At 42.9% G+C, this 21,603-nt stretch overlaps 1 protein-coding gene across 1 annotated transcript in view; it reads left to right on the forward strand.

The window, feature by feature from the left end:
• SLC24A3 (solute carrier family 24 member 3) overlaps positions 1-21,603 on the forward strand; it is a 483,939-nt gene that overhangs the window by 443,307 nt on the left and 19,029 nt on the right. The window contains exons 10-15 of the mRNA XM_032351525.1: positions 430-563; positions 2,433-2,593; positions 3,329-3,599; positions 10,388-10,554; positions 11,677-11,791; positions 12,934-13,046. Coding sequence (XP_032207416.1) covers positions 430-563; positions 2,433-2,593; positions 3,329-3,599; positions 10,388-10,554; positions 11,677-11,791; positions 12,934-13,046 — 961 coding nt within the window. The remainder of the gene's footprint in view (positions 1-429; positions 564-2,432; positions 2,594-3,328; positions 3,600-10,387; positions 10,555-11,676; positions 11,792-12,933; positions 13,047-21,603) is intronic.

The following is a 21,603-nucleotide window of genomic DNA, read 5'->3' on the forward strand; positions in this document are numbered from 1 at the left end:
TTGGCCTATGGCCCACAGACCATGACGCACTGGGATTAGGCAGGAGCATGACACTTTCTCCTTCCCCCGCCCAGCATGCCCTTCACAGGGGTGTGTCCTGGAATCATGGCCAAGAGAAAGTAGACCTTGCCCATCCTGCTGAGTCTCATCATGGCCCTTCCATGCATAAACTGTGAGCAAGGGAGTTCAATCTCAGAATGCCACCACTGACCTTGAAAATTTGCAAAGAAAGAAGTTTGTCTCTATTTACTTATGTGATGTTGGTTTTATCTTCACTCACTCAGAAAATAGGACAGATTGCATTTCTCTGTGGGGACATGAATAAAGAATAATGATAACTTGAAGCATGGGGTCCCCCACAGTGTGCCTACACTGAGAGCTGCAGGACACACAGGCTGATGGGCTTCTTCTGCTCGTTGCTTTGTTCAGATATAATGCTTGCATCCATCAGTGCTTCGAAAGGAGGACGAAAGGTGCTGGAAACATGGTCAATGGCTTGGCCAACAATGCTGAAATTGACGACAGCAGCAACTGCGACGCGACTGTGGTGCTACTGAAGAAAGGTACCTGCGGACAGCCTGGGTCCCGGGAGGGAGCACTGGGAGGATGCCTGGCTGCCCACCTTCACGGCCACCCCTGGGGTACTGTGGCTGGGCTGGTGGAAGGCTGCCTGCCCCAGAGGAGACCAAGGGAGAAAAGCTTCCAGGCCTCCCTGCCTCCCTTCGGAACATCTTCTGGCAGGCATACTCGGTGATGAGCTGCCTGGGAAACTTCATTGGGCAAAACATTTGCTGGCAGTGACACAGGGGATTTAGGACAGGACAATAAAGGAGACAAGACCAGGGGTCTTGAGGTATTGACTCTGTCACATTTTGGCTATCTGACTGCGAAGCCAATTAACGATCCTTTCTGAGCCTCAATTTTTTCCTCTGCAAAATGGGGATAATTGTAATGAGTAAAGGAGATAAAGTATATAAATTACTCCATTAGTGATAGTTGCTATTAGTATATTATTATATCCACATTCTTTTTCAGGCTACATTACCTCTGTATGCAAAATAACAGAAAATTGCTGCCCCCCTTTTTTCGAAGTAATTCTTGTATTCAATAGATTCTCATTAAGCAATTGATACACTGAGAGAACTAAGATAGTACTCCCTAATAAAGAATATTCTTTCTTAGAGGAACACAGAAAATTATCATTTACTTTTGCCTTAGAATGTGTTTGGATTTTCAATTTCTTTTAACCTTCTCTAAAAATGTGTGGGTTTATTTCTTCTTGGTCTCATGTGGTTGCTTTGCAGGAAAACACAAAAGAAATTTGAAAATCTATAGGTTATTCAAATCTGAGTTTTAAATCTGAGGTAATTATTAGAATTTGGAAAACCAAATATTTGATAAACTTTTCTAATTATGTTTAGCAAAAGACTTAAGTATTCAGTGCCATCCCACAAAAGGATTTCACTGAATCCTGGATAGTTTATAACCATTAAAGTAATACTCTTAGGAAACCAAAAAGAGCTACCTCATATTAGTCCATGTTTCCAGAGATCATTTCATGATTTAGTGGCTTGGAAAACAAGGGTGACCACCAGCAGAGTGTGTGGCTAGACAAATATGAGCTGTGTGCTTATATTGCATGTTTGTAGAGAGGGGGTTGGGCTTTGATGAAACTTATTTATCAGGACTGCCAGCAAACGTTGTGTAACAGTTTGGGCCATTCTGGACCTTGGACCTCTGTCATGTAGCTGGTTCACCTACCCTTTTGCCCCTTCGTCAGCCTTGCCCATAGGCTGGGGTGCAGCAATGTGCTCACTCCCCACTTAAGCCCTCCATTTGGCACTAAACTCATTTCTGCAGCTTTCAACAGCTCAGATCACTGAACATTGTTGACATTTGAAAGGCATAAAGGGTTACTAAAGATTATTGGGATCTTTCCTGTGCCCCAAGTCTGAGTGTTGGGAAAAAAAATCCTTTGAAGATACAGAGGAATTCTCTTTCTTATCACTCTTACCATGCCAGTGAATGATGCTTATATTGTTTCAAGTCATTTCAAAAGAGCTATCAATGAGCCTTACGGAAAAAAGAGTTTGACTATTCTCCATATTTTGCTCCTTGGATGGAATGATGGTTGGTTGGGTGGATGGAAGGAAGGATAGATGGGAGGATGGGTGAGTGGATGGAAGGAAGGAAGGAAGGAGGATAGATGAGCAGGTGGATGGATGGATGGATGGATGGATGGATGGATGGATGGATGATTGGATGGGTAGAAAGAAGGATAGATGGGTAGATGGGTAGATGGATAGATAAATGAGTAGGTGGGAAGGAAGGAGGGGCTGAGGGATGAAGGAGGGGAAAGAAGACTAAATAAATAGCTCTTTTCTGCTTCTAGCCTCAATAATATCTTTATTTTATGTTTTTAATTTCCCTAGCCAATTTCCACCGCAAAGCGTCAGTGATTATGGTAGATGAGCTGCTGTCAGCTTACCCTCACCAGCTTTCTTTCTCTGAGGCTGGACTTCGAATCATGATCACCAGCCATTTCCCCCCCAAGACCCGACTCTCCATGGCCAGTCGCATGTTGATCAATGAGGTATCTGGGAAAGCACACTCCATTTGCCGCTAGACGGAGATGGGAGATTTTGGGAAGGGGAGAAACTTTCTTGGTCTGAGAATAGAAATACCAAACTCTATATTTAACAAAATAATACCCCTCAGCTACTTCCCAACATCTTTGTCCATGGCCCAGCTGTGCATCCTGGTTCTTGCTCTTCTCTCCATGTGTTGAAAGACATGACCAGGCTCCCAGTTATATAGAAAAACTCTCCTGTTCCCTTCCACATACCTCTTTCTTTTCATCTTCCTTTTGGATAAAGCTCTCTGATGTGAACTTGCACAGAAGTACTTGCTAAATCAAGGTTGCTTTATTTTAAAGTAATGTAGTTTTTGACCTGAATTTTCCTATGTACCCCTGTTTCTGGAGTCACAGCCTTATTGATATACTAGTCCAGACACATCTATGTGGCTTTTTCTCTTATGGTCCAAGGGATTCCTACAGTCCAGAGAAGAAAGATAATACTACAATGCACAGGAATCAAGAATGCTGGTAGAAAATGCTCCAGTGGGTCATAAAATGTTAATCCTTCCTCCCAGAAGGAGGTTGTCTGAGTTGCTTCTTACTTTGAGGAATCCCTTAAGACTTCACTGCAGAATCTCCTGGAAGCTTCTCCTTGTCAGCAGCCTGAAAAAGATCCCAGTAGCTGGTGTTCTGGGTGTGCAGATCTACAGTTCTTCTGACTATGGTAAGAATGTGCCTTTCTCTTTCCAGAGACAAAGACTGATAAACAGTAGGGCCTATGCCAATGGAGAATCAGAAGTGGCCATCAAAATCCCAATTAAGCACACCGTGGAGAACGGGACAGGGCCCAGCAGTGCCCCAGACAGAGGCGTGAATGGGACTCGGAGGGATGATATTGTTGCAGAGGCTGGTAATGAGACAGAGAATGAGAATGAAGACAATGAGAACAACGAGAATGACGAAGAGGAAGAGGAGGATGAGGATGATGATGAAGGACCGTACACGCCATTCGACCTCCCCTGTAAGAGGTCCTATGTCTAGGCTGGGTTGGGGAGCTATTTTGAGGCCACTGAATAGATGCCCTTGACTTTGGTGATTTTTTTGACATTCTATTCAAAGAACTATCTCTATATGAACATAGAAATATTTATATTAACTTCTACAGTGGGAAAGACTGTTTTAGAAGGTCCAAAGATGAACAAGATGGGAACACTTGACCCTGGATTGAAATGTGGGTTCTTTGACCAAGTATAATTTGTTGGCACTTTGTGAAGGAAGACTCTTAGCTTAGCTTAGCTGTTCTGTGGGACTTCTCGGGGCTAAGGAGGAAATGCCCATGACCCATGTTTGGAAGGCAGCTTGGTGCTCAAGGCAAGAGACACATCACCCACCTTCACCCATCCCATTACATTTGGCCGAGGGATCTGTTCTGCCAAGCCCAGCCTAGGGGGAAACATGCAGACTTCTCAGCTGGTCTTTATTCTCCTAGTCACTTCTTGCCCCTTACCTCACACACCCCATTCAGGTTTCTCCTCTCCCATGACCTGCTTGTTTCCAAGATGGACACCACAGGAGATAAAGATCCCAGCCCCAGCTAAGTCTCACACAGTGAGGCTGGCCAAGGTCATCTCCCTGGTATCTTGAAGGGGAAGCACAGGCATGTATAATTTTCAGGACCCCAGCCACCAAAGCAGTGTCCTCCTCTGACTGCTACCCAACAATGACTTGGCCATTGTGGAATGGCCACATCCTACCATTTGTGGAATGCGTGGACCAAGCCTAAAAAATTCTACCTATTTTCTAGATCTTCCAGAATCTTCAACTGTTTCAGGAAAGTGCCCTAGTCCAGTGTGAGAGCTTAATAAATGTGTGACTTCTTTGGGATGTTTAAAATTGCAGGAGAACTGAATTCTGGTGAAGTATTACTTGACCCACTTGAAAGGTCATTTAATGATGGGATGTGGGTGTGGAGTGGTAGAGTTCTGTGTTAATTTCAGATGTAAGGCCTTTCTGTGGTCCAGGGGATAGCAAGTGAACCTAGGATGAGAACTGCTCCTGGGTCCCCTCAGGGCCCCTCAGATCTCAACTTCATCAAGTGCTTCCCCAAACTAACTAGAGAGTATCCACTCAGATCTTTTACCCCACAGCCCAGCCAGAGTTAAGTCATTACTTGTTAGGGGTTTATCTTGGTAGGAAAAAAAGCATGCTGGCTCTTTATCCATTTTGCCATCTTTGACTCTATTTCTTGGCAACCTTCTTCCCTATCAACAGGACAAAAACATTTTAAAGATTAAGCAACCAGGCCCTCTATATCCACCTTATGAACTTTTGTGTTCATTTTCTATTGCTGTAAAATAAATTACCACAAACTAAGTGGTTTAAACCAACACCCGTTGATTAGCCCCCAGTTCTGTAGGTCAGAAGTCCAGCACAGCCTGGCTGGGCTTCAGAGGCTCCAAAGGCCATATTAGAGGTGTAGACAGGGCTATAGACCTTCCCAGAGGCCCTGGGGAGAATCACTCTCAAACACAAGCAGATTATTGGCAAAACCCAGTTCCCTGTGGTTGGAAGGCTGAGTCCCATTTCCTTGCTGGCTGTCAGCCGGGGGCTGCTCACTGCTCCTGGAGGCCTGCATTCTTCACATCACCAGTGGTGCTTTCGGTCCTTCTCACAATTCCGGTCTCTTGGGCTTCCCCTTCTGCTTCTGAGGAGCCTAGAGCAGGCCCGCCTGCCTAATCCCCTTTCAGAAGATCGATTCTCCCACACAACAGAGCATAATCATGGAACTGATGCTTCAGCCTCCTTGTCACAGGTTCTGAGAACTGGGGCACAGACTCTTGGGGGTCTACGTCTAAAATCTTTGCTTTCAGAGCTCACCCTCAGCAGCCCATAACAAAGTTCCAAAAATGCCTATTTTGCTAGTCTTTCACTGATGAAAGGAGCTCTTGGACCAGGTGAAGAGTCTGTAAGGGACCAGTATGGGGGGTGGGGGCAGAGGCCCCAAAGCCCCATGTACACCCTTCCAGGCAGATGACCAAAGACATGTGTGTGGCACCAGACAACTCATCTGGCTCCCACAACTGGGTCTCATTACTCAGTGAGACAAAGGGGCCCCTTTCAGGTCACTTACTTCCTTTTTCTCACCTGAATGGGATAAATGCCAGACCTAACTGGGAGATTTCAAGGTATCTTATAACTGTCGCTCACTTCTGCTCCTCATCTCTGGGGTCCGTTGCGGATGAAGTGGCCCCGGGTATCCCAGCCACATCACCTTGTCTTCTCCTGTTAAGAGGCGTGGCTGTTGGTGTGGGCTCAGGAATCGCTACCACCCCACCCCACCCCCCGCCCCCGAGGCACCCTGCATCCTTTGGCAATTCAAGCACTAGAGGAGAATGGATGCTCTGCCTGGTCTTGCCATTCCTTGGTGGTCTCTTCTTCATTTCAAGGCCCTGAGCTGCCAAGAAAGGAAGTGGAACCCCAGGTTCTTCTAGACCAGCCCTGTCACCAGGGCATCCTGGATAAAAATGCAGGCTCTGATTCGGGAGCTCTGGTGGGGAGGCCCAGATTCCGCATTTATCACAAGTCCCCAGGGGACACTGGGGCTACTTGTCCGGGGCTGCACCAGAGGCAGTGAGAGGGTAACATCCTGGACTCACGGCAGCAATCTTCACCATTCTCCTGAGCCTTAGGTGAGCCTTATTCAAAACCAGGTGAGGTGCTGCAGCTGAATTGGAGAGTGGGTTTGGCCAGTTATGATCCTCTGTTCCCTCCCACCACCAAACCCACACCCCATTTCAGGACTCAGGAACTTCCATCTGAGGCTCGCAGCCTGCATGTCCAGCAGCACCGGCCCCACTCCAAAGGCAGGCAGACCCCTCACAGCAGTGAGAGGGCCAGCAGATGGCATTCGAGGAGCAGGAAGGACCCAGTCCCAGGAGCCCCACATCCAGTTCCTTTGGCCTGAAAAAGCTCCGTCCACATGTTGAGGACATTTTTCCCCCTCATGGTAATCTTGCCAGGGCATGGCTCTCTGTGTTTCTGTCACTCAGATATAGGGCTTTCTTCTCTCCAGGACTTGACTGTAGTGAGTGTAAGTAACGAATAAGTAATTATGTGGAAGTATGTAAATATAGGTGTACCTAGGATGGATGGGTGTGTATACACATACACTATGTGCACATATATGTACATACGAGTGTGTGCATATAGGCAGTGTGCTTGTGTATGGTTGATATCATGTGTACATATGACATGTTTATTCATGCAATGTATACATTTTTATGTTGAGTTTATGTTTTTATGATTTATGCACAGATATTAACATACCTGTATTTTTTATATGTGCTCATAATGTACATATGGGTTAAATTCATATAATATATATTCATATATATACCTATACATAGAAAATATGTGTGTGTATCTATATAAAAATTGCACATGTATACTTATGCCTTGCATGAAGAAAGCCTTAATGTTGACTGAAAGAAATGGAAATATTTACATATTTACATGTGGGGGCACCTGGATGGCTCAGTTGGTTAAGCATCCAACTCTTGATTTCGACTCAGATCATGGTCTCAGGGTCGTGATATCGAGCCCTGCATCAGGCTCTGTACTAGGTGTGGATAAGATTCTCTCTCTCCCTCTCTCTCCTCCCCTCCCCCTGATTGCATGCTCTCTCTCTCTAAAAAAAAGAAAGAAAGAAAGAAAGAAAGAAAGAAAGAAAGAAAGAAAGAAAGAAAGAAAGAAAGAAAGAAGGAAAAGAAAGAAATATTTCCATGTGTACATAGGCAAACATTCAGTCTTTTTCCACAGAAAAAGACTGAAAAGAAATATACCAAAATATGAGTGTGTTTCCCCAGGTGGTATTCTTTTTTTATTTTTTTCTAGATTTTCCATTCTAAAACACTGTGTTTTAGAATGAGCAAGGACTTTTCTTTCCAATAGAAGTAAACTTCTGTAAAAACTCAATAAGGAATACAACTTAAGGACAGCTCCTTTGCTTTTTGGAGACAAGTCACACTCAAAGGGATACTGTAATGCTCAGAGTCCCCACTTCATGTCCCTGGCTTCATCTCCCAGGTGCTGGCTGCCTTCCAAGGAATCACATAATCTTGGGTATATCAGGTTCATGCTCAGGGAGTTTGGTTTTCTTAGCTTGTCCTCGGCACCCGGAACAGCACCTGGCATAGACTGGCCTTGGGGGCGTGGGGTGGTGGTGGTGGTGGTGGTGTGGATTCAAAGAATATTTGTTAAGTAAAGAAATAAACCTATCCCCTGGGGGACTAGAAGCGGACCACATAGCAATGGAAGAAAAGATGGGAAAATGTCCAGAAATACTGTTGACTCAAACAGGAAAGGAAAACATTTTACCCCTTTTTTCAGAAACAGAAATTTAGGCCAGCTAAAATGTGCACATACATTAACATTCCTGTGTTTATATGTGCATATAATATATGTAGAGGCTAAATCCACATAGTATATATGTAAGTTATATGCACCTATGCATAGTATAAGTTGTACATATATTAACCTTTTCATGAAGAAAGACTTACTGTTACTAATAGAAATAGAAACATTTACAAAGGATGTAGGTAAATACACTTTCAGCAGAAAAAAAAAGACTGAAAAGAACACACCAAAATATAAGTACCTTCCTTATCTGACTGCTCCTCAAAATCACTTAAAAAGCACATTTCTGTATCACTTGGTTTGCTCAAGGAGTTATATTTGTTACATTACACTTAAAAGTCACTTCCAGATGATACTGATTGAGTTTCTACTGTAAGTTTGTGGTTACAGTGGAGCTGTAACTTAGAGAAAACATCTGTATCATGAAATGGAGAAAACTGTTTCCTAGATATATGGCCCCTCCAGGGTCAAGTCAGTCTTTCTCTAAAACAGCTGAGAGAAAAAACTCAAAATTCACTGGTGCCAACCTATACTGCTCACAGTTCTACTGAATCAATATCATTTTCTAAGCTTCCGCAGTCTTAAGTTCCAATTTCATTTTTTTCCTTGTCTTTTTTAAAATTTTATTTTCTGAAGAAAGACAAAGCCAGATTGTAGTCATTTCTCTTCCCATTCGTGTGTTTCTTTGTAACTTTGATTGGGTGTGTGTTTTAAACTGGACCAAGTCTCTCTGTGTCAGGGCATCCGGAGGACTGCAAGGCCTGTGAGGGGATTGCCCAATGAAAAAATGACATCACCACGTTACAGGCTTTAGGAGCATGCCGAATTCCAGGATGACTTTGAGATCCAAGGGTCTGACAATAATGGTGGACTCCACAACATTTGGAAGCCCCTCACAAAAAAACCCTGACCGCTTTCTTGCTTAGAAATCCAGCCAAACAGTCTAAAGGTTGTCACCATCCATTCCCAGCTCCGTATCTGCATAGCAGCTAATTGGAAAAGTGCTGGATACTGGCATAAAATTTTGAAATAATTTTCATTTAACATTTTATTAATCACTGTTCAAAGTGTAATTTAACAAATACCTCCTTCATTCTGATAGGAATATAAGATGGGATGATCATTATGGAAAAGTGCTCGGCAGTTTCTTGTGAAGCTAAACATCTTCCCTGTGACTCAGCAATTCTATTCCTGGGTCTTCACCCAAGAGAAAGAAAAACATGCCGACAAAACAAAGGGTACAAGAATACCCATAGCTCCTTTAGTTGTAATACCTGAAAACTGGCAACAACTCAAATTCCCATCCGGAGAGAATGGATAAACAAATTGTGTATCCGTAGGATGGAAAACTACAAAGCAATTAAGAATGAACTCCTGACCCATGAATGAATCTCAAAAAAACATGTTGGCTGAAAGAGCGTAGTTGACTAAAATCACATGCCATGTGATTTTCTTTATTTAAAGGTGGATAATGGGGAAAACTAATTTATGGTGGTAAAAGGTGGAAGGTTGACTGGAAAGAGGCTCAAGGAACTTTCTGGAAGGCAGAGAGGTTCTTTATCTCAATTGAAGCAGGGAGTGTATGCAATACATATTTCTTACCAGAAGTGTTAGCACTTACTCAGGATGGTAATAAAGGCTAAAGGAGAATTGAAAGGTTTGTCAAATCTGCGGTTACAAGGAACTCATGGCAACATGGTCACCAAAATAAGCATTTATGGGTATCTCTGAAACACAGGGCTCAGGCAACACAGAGATGATAAGATCAGGTTATCACTAGCCATGGCAGCAGGTATTTAGAGAACCAGAAATCAATGACTAATATGCAAATTCCCTTCAACTTGAGATACAAACCCCACCTTGAGAACTTTCAAATCATTGTTCATTTCAGAGAGTTGACAATGTTGAGCAATTCCACTAGATGGCGCTGGGACCACTGACACTTTATAATCTGGCAAGATTTGATCTAACCATGGGGAGAACAGACCCCAGGCCAACTGGTGGTCTTCCAGCTCCCCTCCCTAACCGTCACCTGCATCCCCACACACTCCCCTCCCTTTGCATCTGGGAATCTTCCTCATCCTTTGCCACCGGCCACATGTGCCAAACCATCCTTCCAGCCCTGTATCCTCAGAAGTGCCTCATCTGTCATTTGGGTGCCTAACTAGCAGGTGAGCGGTGGATAACTGTTTTTATTCTGCTTGCTTTTGTATGCTAGGTTTTGCTGCTGGTAGGAAGCCATTTGTGTCTTTTATGAAAAGGACAATATAATAAGCCTGATTTCACAGGTCATCAGTTAGGACGTAAATGTCTGGGGCAAGTAGCACAGAGGGCTGGTGAAACACAGAGATGAAACTAACTAATTCTTGTTTTTGTCTTTGTTTCCTTTCCCAGCTGGAAAACTGGAAACAGTGAAGTGGGCGTTCACCTGGCCACTGAGTTTTGTCTTATACTTCACTGTACCCAACTGCAACAAGCCGCGCTGGGAAAAATGGTTTATGGTGACATTTGCTTCTTCCACGTTGTGGATAGCAGCCTTCTCCTACATGATGGTGTGGATGGTGAGTGTACTGAGGACCTACAGCATTGCTAGACCTCTTTAGAGAGAAAAATACCCTCAATCAGAGGGGACTCGGAGGTGAGGTGTCAGCCCAGTCACTGTATCAGTCAGCTAATGCCTCAATAAGCTGCATGACAAACCACCTCTGAACTCAGTGGTTTAGAATCACAAGAAGTTATCTTCCTGCTTACATACCTGTAGGTTGAGCGTGGTTTGAGTAATCTTAGCCAGCACCGACTGAGGGTTCTCCTTCAAGCCATAACATGGTTATATGTGATTCAGGCAGCAGGGGGTTTCATATCTACTTCTTATGGTTGCTCGATTTCCTTGGACCGGTGGCTACCTAGGGAATGCTTTTCTCATGGCAGATTGTTGGAATGCTAGAGGGCCAGTGGAAACATGAGGTGCATCCTAGCACCTTGGACCTGTGACTTCTGCCCAGTATCAATGGAGTGGGGAAAATCTATTCCACCTGCTCTAACGGAAAGAACAGCAGAGCCACAAGGCAGAGAACACGAAGGAAAGATGTGAAGAATTGGGGAGTAATCACCCCAGCTGTCATCGTCACTTCCCTTAACTAAGTCATAGTTTTGTCAACCAGAAAATAAGGTCAATGGACCAGGTGACCACTCAAGGGTCCCTTCTGAAGCTAAAACAGGGATTCAAGAACTGGCATTGGTTGTGAGGTTCTGGTTCAAAAGAGCCTCTGCCCCAAAGCCATTTTAGGAAACACAACCATCCAGAATGTATTGCCTATTTATGACTCCACTTTTCCATTCTGGAGTATCCTAGGACCATCCTGAGTTCAAATATTCTGTCCCCAAGTCACCTTTTCCCAGAAACTTTCTCTCAAGCCTCCTGCCTCACCTGAAAGAAAGATGTATACAATACTAATCTTTGGTTGGGAAACATGGGCTCCATAATTGTATCTTAGTTCCCAGACCTGCAGTCCTGGTCTGCTCTGCAGGATGTTCTTTGCCGTCTACATTGACACCGAGAGCAGACATTGCCCCCTGAGGAGACTGCCCATATTGCAGCCTTTTGTGCTTCTTGGGCAGAGGATCCACTAGTGCATCAGGTTGACATCAGCCCCCAACTCACCACCTCTTCCTGCTTCTTCCAGGTGACGATCATTGGATATACGCTGGGAATTCCTGATGTCATCATGGGGATCACTTTCCTGGCAGCTGGAACCAGTGTGCCCGATTGCATGGCTAGCCTCATTGTGGCCAGACAAGGTGGGACCTCCATTTAGATGGGGATAGGGGTGGGCGAGGGAGGAAGACCTATGGGTGGGAGGGGAGCTTTGGGGGATCCACATGACAATTACCCAGATGATGGTTGACTTCAGTGCTGTGTTAGTCGAAAAGGTCACTGGCATCAAAAGAACAGGGAAACAAGCCCGAAGATCTACCCTTCAGAAAGGCAGAGACATTTTCTAGGTAGTACACAGAGGCCTTTCTAAAGGTTGTGTTACTGACCCCCTCTTTTATTAAAAATAGTAATAAATGTAATGAGAGTTAACCTTTGCTGAGCGCCACACACCGAGCAAAGCTGTTTAGGTACGTTATCTTATTTAATTTAAACAACTCTGTGGGATAGGGAAGATCAGTCCCCCATTCTATGGATAGGGAAACCAAGGCTTAGAGAAGACAACCCATAGCCTAAGGTCTACCCAGCTGCAGTACCCTGACAATGGTGGTTGTCATAGGTCAGTCCTCAGTGTATGGCACAGCCTCCCCTCCTTAAGTTCACAGATGGATGCTCCTTCCAGAGGCCATGCCCTTTGCTAGCACCCACTCTAGTGTGTATGCCTGATTTGTGCTGATTGAATTTGTTTTTGACAAATACAATGTATAGCTACGACACTTAGAGCAGTGTCCCCGAGAAGTCCTCATGAAATTCTACTGGTTACACTGTTTTTCTTAATAGTGCTCAATCATTTAGAAAAAGAGTTGAAGTCAGTGTAGAGCAGTTGGGAGATGGTAGTAAAATATATAAGTTGGTGAGCTTGTGAGAGGCTTAACAGAGCTGTTAAGTTTATTCCTTTCTAGAAGGAAGTTTCAGAATTTGGGGAACTATATTTGGTTTTTTGAATCATTCACATTTTACCGGTGATCATATTTGAAGGTCAACAATTCAGTAGTATGTGCATTTCATTCTAGTCTGTTCTGTTCCATTCCGTTCCTTTCTACTGAAGATACCTAGTCCATTGAAAATACAGGTGGTGGCCTGGGAGGGAACCACCTAGCAAATGAGCCAGCAGATCTGCCAGCTAAGTCTCTGGATGTCAGACCAAAAGTTTGACAGGGTCCCTTGGGGAGACCCTGTACTATCCTGAGATCACCTCCCTCACTCTAGTGACCTCTTGTCCTTTCAGGCATGGGAGACATGGCAGTATCCAACTCTATCGGGAGCAACGTGTTTGATATCCTCATTGGCCTTGGTCTCCCATGGGCCCTGCAGACCCTGGCTGTGGATTATGGATCCTACGTAAGTGGGTTTCCCCTGTGAATTCCCCTTAAATCTAGGGCTATGCAGACACTGTTTTCAGGGCAGAGGAGATGCGGAAATACTAATGTTGAGAGGCAAAGGAACTCTTGCTTATCGAAGTCCTTCTAAAATCAGGCTTGTGGGGGCATTCAGGACTTGAAAACGGGGTTGGCAGACTTCTTAAGGGAAGGACCAGATAGTAGTAACACTTCAGGCTTTGTGGGCCAGATGGTCTCTGTCACAACAACCCACCTCCGCAGCTGTAGCCTAAAAACAGCATATACAATGTGCAAATGAGTGAGCGTGGCTGTTTCAATGCAACCTTAAGTACAGAAACTGAAATTTGAATTCCATAAAATTTTTACATGTCCTGATCTATGGTATGGGATTCTTTTTCATTTATTACAAAAATAGCTCTTAACTCATGGGCCACGCAAAAATAGGAGGCCAGCCAGATTTGTCCTATGGGCCATCTTCTGTCAGCCCCTGTCTAGTGTGTGTGCTTTGTGGGCAAAATCATTTCACTCATGGAGGAACCTACAAGATGCACCCCCTGCAAGGGGTCTGGTGAGGGTCAGCCCCCACAGAGATAGCCTCCATTGCTGTTTCTTAAGGCTAAGTTGATTGTGACTTCAGGTGGATTTGCAGGTGAGTGACATGGAGGGTCCGGCCTTCTTTCCCAATTTGTTAAAATGTTCCCCCTCCACTAATGGCAGCTCTGTCCCAGATATTCACTATCCAAGGACTGAGGAAGAAACTGCAATTGGAGGTTTTTGCCCAGACGCGAAAAGAAAAGAGTAATGTGTCTCCAGAATTTTTACATTCAACCCAGGGCCAGTGCTTCTCCAGATGTGCTGCCAAGCACTACCTTAGTCCATCTGCACAATTTGTTGTTAAGCAGTGGTATACCCTGTAGGAAATACTGTGGCTCATTTTATCAGATTACAATTGTCTTCCAAGCTGCTTGACAAATGAATAGCTATTTCAACCAGGGAAGGGGTGTCCGGCCAGTTGCAATGAAACTGAAATCCATGAAGACAGTGTTTTTGGTTCATCTGAAGTTACCTGCTGGCTGAGAAATTTCACCAGAGGATAAAGATAAGCACAAGGGGATGGAAAGAAGCAGAACGTGTTCTAAGGAATGAAGATCTCTGCTCTGTTGTCAGTGAAATTGGGTAATGACATGGTGAGAGAGGCTACATTCCCTTGGGGGGATGCTGGTAGCTTTCAGAAGGTAACTGTGACAAGAAATCTGAATAACTATACAGAACCAGCCAGGGGGATGTGGACAGTGGTGTGCAACATTCTAGGCAGAAGGAACAGCCAGTGCAAAGGCCCTGAGGCAGAGATGCACTTAGCATGAAGCGAGTCCAGTGTAAGTGGAACAAAGTGACCATAGGGGAGGCTCCCATGATTTGAGAGGCAGTTGGGAGTCTAGGCAGGGTCAGGTCATGTGGGTGCTTATCAGACAATTGAAAAAATAATGACATTCAAACTTACATGACAATATGGATTTAGAAAATGATGTTTTTGATGACTTTTATGAGCGATTCAGCAGCACGAGTTTTAATCCTGGGCCCTAAGGTATAAGGATCTCTCAGCCTTGGCTAACTGTAATATAAACAGATATCCATCAGGAAGGCCAGTTCTTCAATATCCCTCAACAGTTCACCCTAAATATCATACCTCCCAGACTACTTGCCATCTCAGACATTTCACAGAGCCAAGCCAGTGCCCTCAGAGTCCTTGTCCCTCAAGGTGCCCTGTTTCAGAGGCAGATGACTCTGTCTCAAATGCGCACATCCCATCACTCTTCCCATTGGAAATGATGTCCCTTCTTCCAGGTGTGTCTCATGCAGAATTCCTCTCTGGACCCTCCCCAGCATCACCACCAAATGGGACCTCTCTCCACAGCCTTTGTTTCTATCTCACCATGGCTGTTATCCTAAATCTTGAACTTGCTTCATCTTTTTTTTTTTTTTTAGATTTTATTTATTAATTTGACAGAGAGAGAGAGATTACAAGTAGGCAGAGAGAGAGGGGAAAACAGGCCCTGTGCTGAGCAGAGCCCAATGCGGGGCTCAATCCCAAGACCCTGAAACCATGACCTGAGCCAAAGGCAGAGGCTTAACCCACTGAGCCACCCAGGTGGCCCTCTTCATCTTCTTAAGTGACACATATAAAAGAGACACTGAAGAAATTCCCTCCAGGTTGGCCACTGAAAGGACATCATTAGGTGGTCACAGATTTCCAGATAATCTTCTGAAGATGTTATGAGTGGTGTTGTTGTCAGTCAGGCCCTTATGAAGGGGTTCATATCAACCAGATTCACAGGAGTTTGATGTTTATGCTAGAATGTCAACAGGTGGCAGTAAGATATTCAAGTGTCAGATAGAAATCATACTTATTCTGGACAGTTTGTGCTCTGTTTTCTAAGAGAAAGATCTCATGTGAGAGGTATTTTGTTTCTCAATTGGGGGGGGGGGGTTGGAGGGAGTGGGGGGCTCTTTTTTTCAATTACAGTGTAGTTGATGCAAAATGTTAGTTTCAGGGGTATAGCATAGTGATTCCACAAGTCTCTATGTTGTGTTGTGCTCACCACAATTATAACTGCCATCTATGACCATACAACACTATTATAATACCATTGACTATACTCCCTATGTTGTACCTTCTGTAGCCATGGCTTCTTCATTCCACGACTGCAGCCTGTACCTCTATAGATGGGAGGTATTTGGGGAGCTCCATGACCACCCTCAAGTTCATTGACTCACCAGGAGTATTCACAGGACTCAGCAGCAGGTCTTAGTCATGGCTAAGGTTTATTATAGCAAGGGATATGGAATAAAAGCAGAGCAGTGGAAAAATGAAATGCACCAGGAGAAATCAAGAGAGGTTAGATGTGGGCTTCCAACTACTGCCCCTCCCAGTCAGATAAGATGTGCTTTCTCTCTAGCAGCAAACTATAGGGCCATGTGTGAACTATATTCATGGAAGTCCACTGGAGTCTGAGGCTTTTATGGAGGGCTGGTCAGGCAGGTATATTCCTGCTCAATGAACATCATGATAGTAGAACTCAGAATCCCAACCCAGACACCAGATAAACATCATAAAGCTTGCTAACCAATCCTGACAAGCTGTAAAGCAAACCCCATTGCTTTTGGAGGACAAAACAACATCATCCGCCAATTACATAAAGAACATTCCAAGGACCACATTCTTGGAGATTGGCTGAAGGTCAGTCATGGTTCTGGGCTCCTCTAGAGGCTCACAAAGATTAAGTCACCAGACCTCCTGCATTAACACATTCTGCGTAGAAGATCAAATTAGAATGTATATGTTAGAATAAGTATCACTGCTGCTATGTCACAAACAACCCCCAAAATTTCACTGGGGTAGCCCAACAAGGGTTTATTTCTTGCCCCAGGTTCATTGCAGATATTTCCACTCTGGCAGCTTCCATGGTTCTCCAAACAGAAACTTAAGGATTGGGGCTTATTTCATCCTGTGGTTCTATCCTCTTGGAGTCCTTCCCCAATAGACCCAGAAAGTAGAGAAAATAAGGGCATGGACGATTATGTAGATCTTTTTCTAACAAGGACAGAAAGTGGTGGGTGCCCTGCCTGTTCCCACCCATTGTCCAGATGAGCAAACATTTCCATTAAGATGCAAGAAGGATCCAGAACACTTGTTTAGCTGTGCATCCAGGAAGGAGAGTAGATGTGGGTGTTAGTGGACACTAACAACTTCTAAAGTCTAGGGTGTCAGGTTGAGAGTTGGAGCCACCAAGAGGGTTTGCTGGACAACCTCTTACTGGAGCCATTAAATTGCTATTTTCTGAGGCATCAATCCATGGTCATAGGGCTTTTTTCCCCACCACAACAACCATCCTGGGGTACATTGACTAATCCTGCCTTTTTGGGTTTCTTTTTCTGGGTCATATGTAGACCCTCCCTCTCCCAGTTAATACACCTTTCCTGTACTTAAGTTGAAAACAATACTATCGATTATATTGAATCTCTCTCATTAAAGTCATTGCTTCCTTAAAATACAAGTTCACCTTGATTCTGTTTGCCATTCCTCACATAATCTCTTGGGTTTTTCTACAGTCAAGTCATCCTTTTTAAATTAATTTTTTTATTAACGTATAATGTATTATTTGCCCCAGGGGTGCAGGTCTGTGAATCATCAGGCTTACACACCGCACTCACCAGAGCACATACCCTCCCCAATGTCCATAACCAAAGCACCCTCTCCATACCCCTCCTCCCCCCAGCAACCATCAGTTTGTTTTGTGAGATTAAGAGTCTCTTATGGTTTGTCTCCCACACAATCCCATCTTGTTTCATTTTTTCCTTCCCTACCCCCCAAACACTCCACATCGCCTCTCAAATTCCTCATATCAGAGAGATCATATGATAATTGTCTTTCTCTAATTGACTTATTTCACTCAGCATAATACCCTCTAGTTCCATCCACATCATCTCAAATGGCAAGATTTCATTTCTTTTGATGGCTACATAGTATTCCATTGTATATATATACCACATCTATTTTATCCATTCACCTGTTGATGGACATCTAGGTTCTTCCCATAGTTTGGCTATTGTGGACATTGCTGCTATAAACATTCAGGCGCACATGCTCCTTCAGATCACTACATTTGTATCTTTAGGGTAAATACCCAGTAGTGTGATTGCTGGGTCATAGTCTAGCTCTATTTTCAACTTTTTGAGGAATCTCCATGCTGTTTTCCAGAGTGGCTGCACCAGCTTGCATTCCCACCAACAGTGTAGGAGGAACTTGACTTTGTTATTCCTTTTTTCTGGTTATAAAAATAGCTCATGGTCTTTACAGGAAAATTAGAGAAACTCTAATTAGAGAACACTTGAACACTTGATCAGTGCAGGCCCAATAGAACTTTCTTTAATGATGGAAATATTCTATATTGTACTGTCAAATATAGTAGTTACTAGCTCCTTGAGACTTTTCAAGAACTTGAAATATGGTTGGTTCAAGTGAAGACCCAGATTTTTAATTTTAATTTCATTTTAATTAATTTCAATCTATGTAGCCACATGTGGCTCATGGCAGCCCATCCAATTCTGCAGGTTCAGAGGATGCAATAAAAATCATGCACCGTTCAGTCCTAAAAATCAGTTGCTAATATTTTAGCATATTTTTCTTTCCACTTTGATTCATTGTACAATCGCTGAAGACTTCATTGTACAATCGCTTTTTTACTCCTTATCGTAGCAAACACATTGTCCTTAAAATCTTATAGAGACATCATTTTTAAAGACAACCTCATATTCTAGTTACACCAAAATTTACTTAACCATGCTGCTGCCGTTAGACACATATTGCTTCAAGATTTGGGGGATTATAAATAATGATGTGACATACATCTTTGTATATCGATCTTACAGATTTTGGAGATCTATAAAAATTCTAATTAAAACTGTATTTGTATTTGAGGTTATTTTCCCAAAGCTGGAGTTGTTACATAGAATATGAACGCTGTGACACTCTTTGCACATCCCTAATTATTTTTCCAAATGACAGTATTCCTTACATTTTGATTTGTCTTTATTTCATTTCCAAGATTTGGAGGAAGCTTCATGGCACCCTCTTATTCTCTCTCTCTCTCTCTCTTTTTTTTAACATGGGCTGACCATTTTTTTAACAACATTCTGACCATTAGGGTGAGCTTCCTCATGACACATAGTATGGGGCGTGTATGTACTTGAGCCATGAAAAAAGTGTCAAATATAATGGGAATAGCCCAACCTCACTTCCTTTGGAAGTATCGCTTGTGACCCTCTGTCATTTAATCATACTCAGTCTTGATTGTCTCCCTGCCTCCACAGGCTGCTCCATGCAATGTTCCGTCTCTCATTTCATGGTCTACATTTAGATCCCATCTTCACTGGCACCCCAGACTCTGCCTAGCCTCTGTGCCTCTTAACCCAGTACAGAGCCCTGAGTGTGGATCTGTTGAGTCTCCCCAGCAAATCCACCTGGTGTGTTCCTCTGTTTCATTTCCTCACTTATCTCTTATCAAAGTTATGAAAAAGTAAAATTCAGACTTGTGTGAATTTTAACTACTTTTTGTTGCCTCTGGTGATGATTAGAGAGTAGTGGCTAAAAAGCAGGCAGCAAAAAAGATGAAAAGAAACCGTGCTCCAAATATCCTGGAAAATTGATCCATGAATAATAGACTTTTACCAAACTGACTCTCTCCAGCAACAGAGGATGCACAAACAGGAGCCGGGGATGAACATCACTCCGGTGTTTATAAGATCCATTGAACCATTGTGTTTATTTTTTCTATATTGTGGTTACAATGTACAACCATATAAGGTGAAATCAAAACCTTTCCAAACAAACAACGACAACTTATTCTAGAAGCAAACTGATTCCTCCCCCTAGCTTTGAACTCCCCTTGACTGAATATGGGCATCAGGCCTGAAATTCCAATTCAGCAAAGCACATTTTGTGCCGTAAATGAACCCCAGTGATCTGCGTCCTTTCCCGTCCTTCTGACACTCTTCAGAGAGCAGGAAATTAAGCATAATTCTCATTCAGTAACACCCACAGCCATGAAAACATATGCTTTTCAGGTTCCAAACTTTAGTGACAGGGTGACATCATGAAGACAAAAATTCAGGCCCTGTTAGATGTTTAGCCCAAATTCATGTTTTCCGTCTGTAGATGACATAATTGGTTCACTCTGGTCATTCTTTTGGGATTGTGCAAGAAGCACATCTAATCCTGTGGTGAAGATGGCCCTGAACTGAAGTGGAGGGGGAAATACAGGAGAAGAAACAGGCCACTTCTGTGATCAACAGCCATTGCACACAGGAGGGTGCTCCTGGTGGAACTTTTGGTCAGAAGACAGGAGAAAGACACGTCCATGTTGCATTAATGCTATTTCTGTTCTCAGTCAGAGAGATCTTCATTTTATTCCCAGGATATAAGCATCCAATGTAGGCCTCACTTTTGAGAGCAGAAAATCAATAACATTCTCTATAAACAGTTCATGAACCCCAGGGAAATCAAGATTTTTTATACATGGTGTGAGGTAGGGGTCCAGTTTCATTGTTTTGAATGTGGACGTGTTTGTTTTAGCACCATGTGTTGAAAGGAGATTTCATTTTGAACTTTCAAAATTCAAACAAAAATATTTGTTAACTTATTTTTCTTTTATTTTTACAAAATTTGAGTATAGTTGGCACATAATATTACATTAGTTTCAGATGTACAACTTAGTGTTTTGACAAGTTAATATACTATGCTTTGTTCACCACAAGTATAGCTACTGTCTATTCTACCTCACTATTACAATATAATTGACTATATTCCTTATACTCTTTTACTCGCATGGCTTACTCATTCCATAACTGGAGGCCTTCACCCATTTTTCCCAACACCCCACTTCCCTCCCCTCTGGCAACCATCAGTTTATGCTTTGTACTTATAAATCTAATTCTGTTCTTTGTTTATTCATATTTTTAGATTCCACTTATGAGTGGAATCATAATAGTATTTGTCTTTCTCAGCCTGATTTATTTCACTTAGCCTAATAGCCTCTAGGTCCATCCATGTTGTCTCAAATGTCATGATCTCATCCTTTTTTATGGCAGTGTGATATTGCAGTATAAATACTTAGGTGTGTATGTATATATATGTGTATGTGCATATGTATATATGTACACACACACACACATTACATCTTCCTTATCAATTTATCTATTGATGGATGCTTATGTTCCATGTCTTGACTATTATAAATAATGTGCAATAATCATAAGGGTGCATTTATCTTCTTGAGTTAATGTTTTTGTTCTCTCTTTGTAAATATCCAGTAGTGGAATGACTGGATCATATGGTATTTCTACTTTTAACTTTTTAAGGAACCTCCATATTGTTTTCCATAGTGACTGCACCAATTTACATTCTCACCAACAATGCACAAGGGTTACTTTTTCTCCATATCCTTGCAAATACTTGTTATTTCTTGTCTTTTTTATTTTAGCCATTCTGACAGAGGTGAGGTGATATCTCATTGTGGTTTTGATCTGCATTTCCCTGATAATGTGACAATAAGCATCTTTTCATGTATCTTTTGGCTATCTGTAATCTTCTTTGGAAAGATGTCTACTTATTTTTCAATAATATTCATGACTTAGGAAATATTAGGAAGCCCATGATTGTATTTAGTTAAAGCTAGGTACTCTAGAACCCTGTATTTTATAAGTAGTATAATCGTAACTATCAGGAAAAGTTTTGAGCCTAACTGAGACAGAACGTAAAGTTGAATGGTCAAGAAGAAGGGGATAACAGCCAGGTGAGCTGAATTAAGGAAGGACAGAGTAACAAAAGCACCTCAGAGCCTAGTGGCATTCTTTAAGATGTTACTTTTTTCTTATTTTACTCAGATAGCTTGATCTCTTTGGTTGAAAGGGCATTCAACAAAAAGGAAAAGGACACCTCAGGTCCTTACCACATGCCTAGCTCTCTAGCCCTTCCACATGCTGTCCAAATACAGCATCAC

Source organism: Mustela erminea, chromosome 7, assembly GCF_009829155.1.
Source record: "Mustela erminea isolate mMusErm1 chromosome 7, mMusErm1.Pri, whole genome shotgun sequence".
Lineage (NCBI taxonomy): Eukaryota > Metazoa > Chordata > Mammalia > Carnivora > Mustelidae > Mustela > Mustela erminea.